General features: G+C 32.3%; 1 protein-coding gene across 2 annotated transcripts in view; it reads right to left on the bottom strand.

Annotated features, from left to right (window-relative positions):
- Positions 1–218: 218 nt before the first annotated feature.
- Positions 219–6,454, bottom strand: part of SGCD (sarcoglycan delta) — a 193,142-nt gene continuing 186,906 nt past the window's right edge. For both annotated transcript variants that reach the window (XM_039355067.1, XM_039355075.1), the window contains exon 8: positions 219–4,070. In XM_039355067.1, coding sequence (XP_039211001.1) covers positions 3,967–4,070 — 104 coding nt within the window. In that variant the 3' untranslated portion in view covers positions 219–3,966. The remainder of the gene's footprint in view (positions 4,071–6,454) is intronic.

Raw genomic sequence — 6,454 nt, 5'->3', positions numbered from 1 at the left:
TATAAGTAATTTATCTTATATATAGAAACATTAAGAATGCATTGAGACTCATCTGCTAACTTACTTCTCCATAATTTTGTTTGTATACATAGTGTTTTTTAAACATAGAAGTGAATAGTTATTTACCCTTTCCCAAATATGTTGGTACATTTGTGAACATGGAAAACTTCTGGATCAGGGCAAATGTTTTTGAAAAGATTGACCATTTATAGCAATTCTTCTTCATAAAATATTTTATATATTTATTTATTTATTCAATTTGTATGGCTGCTCATCTCAACACTGATTCTGGGCAGCAAACAGATTTAAAATAAAGTAAAAACAATGGCAACAATACAAAAATTAAAATACACAGCAGCTGAGAAAATATCATATCCCATAATCACATATTGATGTCAATTTGTTTTTATTATGATTAAAAATGGAGCCACATTTTCTTAATAATTATTATTTTATTAATATATTTTACAAGATTGTAGGTTGAAACCATTTTAAATACAAATCTTTTATACAGAAAGTGTAATAAAGTTAAAATAGTTCCTTGTGTAATCATAGCATTATTGCAATGCTTACAAAATTTTGCATAGAGTGTGCAAGGATTGATGTTACTTGATAAAAAAGCTTTATTTTTTTTCTCACGCAATCACACACATACATAAATTAAGAATAAAAAATAAAAATCCAAACAAAATGTGAACATCTCAATTAACAAAACATAATATAGAATTGTTGGGTTTACATAATGAAGGCCTTGATGTCAGACAATACATTTTAGTATAACAAATGAAAAACTCTGATGGCATAGGGATGGTGTTTTAATGCTACATTCATAAACAGTTAGGATTTTGACAGTTTCATTGCTTAAACCAGCAGAGAATGTATTCTGCTCTCAGTGCTCAATAGACAGTGTTTTAGTTGTTCTTAACACTAGTAATTATGTGATACATTAAGCACTGCTATCCAGACAAGGCAAGCTATAAAATAAGGGGTAACTTATGATTAGGAAAATGACTGATCTGTAATCCCTAGTTAATGTTATGTAATTTACTAATCCCAATAGGATTATGAACTGTGAACTCTATAAATCAATCCGAGCTAATAATAAGATGTTTGATCCAGATTTAATCATGCTTAAAACAAAACAACTGAATCAAAGAGAAAAGTAAGTGTAGGGTAATTTAAATTACATTGATTTCAACTGAATCAGTCAGTTTAGTGATTTCATTGTGTCTATTCCAAGCATGACTAAATCTGGATTCAATTTATTTTTAAACACTTACAAACAAACACATCTCAGCTTAATGCTACATCCCTTTGTCCACAGGTTACAAAGCTCAAAGTTCAACTAGGGACTGGCAATCTGTGAGTGCTTTTATGCCTTGTAAAATTTCTAGAACACTAAGGTCCAGTTGCTATTGGAAACAGGTTGCTAAACTAGATAGATCTTTGGTTTGATTCAGCCAAGTTCTTTGTTAACCACATATGAACCAGATCTAATTTTAGGATTTAAACCAAGAGTCTGAAAGTATTTCAAATATCACTTCAAAAGAACATTTGAGCCTCTCCCATCATAGTAGTTTGCATATGAATGGTATCAGTGCAAAATTGTGAATAAAAAGTCAATACTAAATGAATGATTCACGCAAACCAATGGGAAATTTCTATTGGTTCTGTAGATGTGAAAGGTTGAAGCAAAAAAACCACAAATAATATTATGTAGCTAATGAACAATTTGTCCTTTCAATCAAATTAAGCTGAACATCAGATCGGTTTTAAATCCTAAAACCTCAACTCAAAGTTGAGGATTGTAAAGATGAAACCATATGAAATCATAATGGAGGAAGTTGAGGGCAACTTTTTGAAATGAAATGTGTACAATATAATTTTAAAGAGTTTATAATATTTTAGATTAGTCACATGAATGTATGAAAAGCAGTATTACTGAAGGAGAAAAAAAACAAGTAAGCTGTTTAATTTAAATATAAATTATATGCCAATGCGAATAAATGACATGCTGCTAAACACAATTGTAGTGGTTGTAAGGAACACAAATGAAAAGCCGTGCAAATAAGAGAGAATTCCATATAAAGCATAACACAATGCTTATATTCTTTCCCCATCCCACTATCATTCTAATGCAGCTATTGTTGCGCTGTAAGCTACTCAGCTATTTCCCACAGTGATGGACAAATCAATACTAGGGTAGAATGATTCAACACTCTGCTCATTAAAGGCCTTGACAAAGGCACCAACAGGTCTTACAGAGATGTTCTGCAGTCAGTCAGTCAATCAGTCAGCCTGTCTGTCTATGTCTGTCTCGCTATATGTCTATATTTGCTTTTTAAATAAATCATGGAAAGCATTAAAGAGTTCAATTGAATTCCTCTTTAGTATTAATACTTAATCTTTGTCATGGATGGATATCAAGAATAAACCTGACTGGAACTGAAATTATCAGGCTGAATATTAGTGAGTATACAGAGTTAGATTTTCTTTCAGGACCACTATTACCACTAAGGGTAATAGAGAATCATACTTGTTTCTTTTAGAATGAACTGGAGCATTTAGATTTTATTATAGTTATCTTTTAGCATTTAGCATGTAGAAGTAGGCTATACATGATTCAATACAGGTTTAGCTCACTTATTGCAATAAAAATGAGCACATTTTTGCTTTATGTTGGCTTGTGCCAAATCTAAACACCAATATGCCCTTGGATGCCTGCTTTGGTGATCACCAGCTCAGTCCTTCCTCCCTCCCTCCCTTGAAACTATGATGAGGCAAAGCAAAGGGCCAATCTTTAGCACTATTCTTATTTAAAAGAATGATTCTGGACACCAGACAAATCCCATTAGTTTTCTTAAAAAGTAAACAACAGCAAAATGTCACCTTTTGTGACCAGCCACAGCCACATTGTAGTTTGGTGGTTTAGTGTGATGGGCTTTTATATATTCTTTGTCTCAGTAAGAAAAAAGATAGTTATCAAATCTTAGAACTCAAATAGATATGATAGAATATTTGGGGTGGAATCATTTTTCTCACCCAGTAGCAGCTGGGGGCATTTTAATTTTGATTACAGCAGCGGTGCTATGCTGGAATGAATAAACATGGAAGTAATTGAACTTTATCTCCTGCTGGCTTGTTGGTTTACATTTTGCCACCTAATTTCTCTTAGTCCATCAGTGGACTGATTCTCATGCCCAGGTTTTTGCATCATCCCTGCAAACTGGTTGGAAGAATGGGGCAGGAGCAAAAGTTAGCTTTATTGCTCAATGTTGATGCTCCCTTCAAAGCAGACTCCCTTCTATATATATAACTGATTAGTCATTGATATGGTGATTATAATGAATGTTCAGAGGTGAAAAATAAAATGTTAGAGGAGCCGATCATAATTTTTGATACTTTTCAATTATAAACCCATATTGACAGTTTGTTAACAAGTTATGGTTTACATCAGGGTCAGGCAATCTTAGGGTGGCTGGAGGGCTGATTTTTATTTCAGATTTTATGTGGTAAAGGCTTTTAGATTGTATAATTAATACAAAATAGAGTAAGCCATCTACATGGATAGAGCCAGGACATTTTTGGATGAGCTGCATTAATATTACCGGTATTTTAAAATTTACGCTATAGCTTTCCTGTGTTTTGACAAGACAGTTGGGCCTGGGGCTGCTGTAAAGGCTTCAAGGTATGCAGATTGCCCCTTCTTGGTACAGTTATGCAGAAGAACAGGAAGAAGTGGAAACCATTCCATTTTGTTCACAATAACATATAAAATAATATGCAACATTGTCAATATTTTTGTAACTACAGCATCATATTTTCTTTCTTCTAAAAATGGTGCTCATAAACTCTATAGCACGATCCATAGCCACAATTTAGATCCAGTTGCAGAAAGTAACTTATGTTTTATACAAAGATTATATTAAAGTTGTCTAAAAATAGGATCATTCCTTTGTTCAAAACTCACTTTTTTGCCCTTTTTTGCCACATATCAGTGCTCATATTAATAGCTTGCTGCTGCATTGATGTTGATGTTAGCTTGATTGTTGTAACATGGCTGGAAGAAACTGTACAAAGCAAAATATACTGTTTGTGGTAATAGTTGGATGTCTGTGACTAAAATTGGGTATATCATTAATAGCTATCTCATTAAGCATTAATTATTTATTATATCAATATGGGTAACTATAATTATCCAGTTCAAAATAAAGGGTCTACTCTCAAAAACACAAATACTAATTTTATTATCAGCATACATAAAAATGAACCAAAGAAGTCTTCAACTGAAACTTATTTTTTTTTTTTTTTTTTTTTTTTTATTAAAAGTTTTATAAATTTTACAAAAAAAACAAGAACAATACAGAACAAAAAACAACATATACAAAAGAGAAAAAAAAATTAAACAATACATATAAAAAAAAAAAACCCCACCCCACACCCCTCCCAAAAACCCTCCCTTCCCCCCCCCCCTGAGCTTCCCAGAGCAGAATATAGGCTTAAGAAATAATAAAAAAAAAAATAAAAATTAAATTAAAAACTCTATATTTATATATATAAAAAAGATATCTATAATATATATAAAAATAAAACTTATGAAAAGGCTATATAATATTTTTGTATACCCAATCTAAATTGTATAAATTTTATCCATTTGTCCCAGATAGCAAAAAACTTCTCTTGCGTTTGTTGCTTTAAGAAAGCCGAAATCTTTGCCATTTCCGCCAAATAAGCTACTTTAAAAAAACATTCCTGCAATGTAGGCAAAGATTCCTTCTTCCAATATTGTCCAACCAACAGCCTCGCGGCTGTGATCAAGTTTAACATCAATACAACCTCCTTTGTATCACAATCTGTACCAATACCTAACAAAAATAATTGCGGAGTGAATTTTACCCTCCTTCTAAAAATTCTCTGGATATTCCACCATATTTTGATCCAAAATGCTTTTATCTCTCTGCATGACCACCAAATATGATAATAAGAAGCCTCCTTGTAACCACATCTCCAGCATTTAGGTTGCACGTCAGGGTACATATAAGACATTTTTTGTGGATCAAGGTGCCATCTATAAAACATTTTATAAAAATTCTCCCTTAAATTCTGTGCTTGAGTAAATTTGACATTTCTCACCCAAATAGTTTCCCAAGTGTCCAATGAAACTGGCTCACCAAAGTTCTGCGCCCATCTAATCATACAATCTTTAATTAGTTCCGTTTCTGAGTCCAATTCAACTAAAACCCCATAAATTCTCTTAATGTGGGTTTGTCTTTGATCCTTCAGTTGCTTAATAAGATTTTCATCTTCTCTAAGAAAACCCACCTTACAATCCATCTTCCATCTATCTAGTAGTTGCCTATATTGGAACCAAGAATAAGTAAAATTTTCTTGTACTAATTCTTCCCGTGATTTTAATTGCCAGTTTTGTCCATCCCATTTAAGTAACTGTCTATAAGACACCATATCCATTTTAACCCCTCTTTTTATTCCTTCTATCGCATGCCAAGGTATAGCCCATAATGGTACTTTAAAATCACTTTTATAATATTTTCTCCAAATCCTAAGTAAAGAAATTCTTAAAATATGAGATTTAAAAGCCCAATCTATTTTTTTATTAAATATTAAATAGGCATGCCACCCATAAAGTAAATCCCATCCCTCTAGATAAAGTATCTCAGAATTTGTCAAATTTACCCAGTCACTAATTAATGTTAAAACCACCGCATCATAATATAATTTCAAATTTGGTACCTTGAGTCCACCCCTCTCACGGAAGTCTTGCATAATTTTGAACTTAACCCTTGGTTTTTTCCCTGCCCAAATAAATTTATTGAGACCCTTCTGCCACTCATTTAAATTAATCTCATTTTTCAAAATTGGTAACATTTGAAACAAAAAAAGAAACTTGGGTAGAATATTCATTTTTATCACTGCAATTCTTCCCATGAGGGATAATTGCAGCTTTTCCCAGTTCTTCAAGTCTTTCTGAAACTTATTATGGTGGTGTAAACAATAGGAGACACAAGGACAGTGCTCCCTTTTTAAACCAGTGGACTTGTATGAAAAAAGTCCCACACAATTATTTATGATATGTATCATTGTTGTTTTCAGATTGAAAACTGCTTATCGGTGCTGCTTTGCTAGAGAAAAATCTTGTAAAAGCTTACAGGAATAACACTGCTTTAGACAGCAGTAATGCATTTACCAGTACAAGTCTGGGTTTTTTTTTGGTCTTATCCATGATTAGGTCTTTAGTATAAAATGAAAGCAGATGCAAACATGAATATAGACACAATTTCTGTAATAACATAAAAAGGGATCTGACATATTGCAGTCAGCAAACTTATTCTTACAATTCACCATAAAGAAACTTTTTGTAGGGCTTCAGCATGATTTTTTTTTTTTTTTAAAAAAGAAATTGGATGGATTTTTCCTAAAGTAGCCCAACTTTATT

Source organism: Crotalus tigris, unplaced genomic scaffold, assembly GCF_016545835.1.
Source record: "Crotalus tigris isolate CLP2741 ecotype Arizona unplaced genomic scaffold, ASM1654583v1 scf7180000017569.284425, whole genome shotgun sequence".
Classification (NCBI taxonomy): domain Eukaryota; kingdom Metazoa; phylum Chordata; class Lepidosauria; order Squamata; family Viperidae; genus Crotalus; species Crotalus tigris.
Note: the sequence above shows the minus strand (reverse complement) of the source record. Positions and strands in the feature narration are given on the sequence as shown.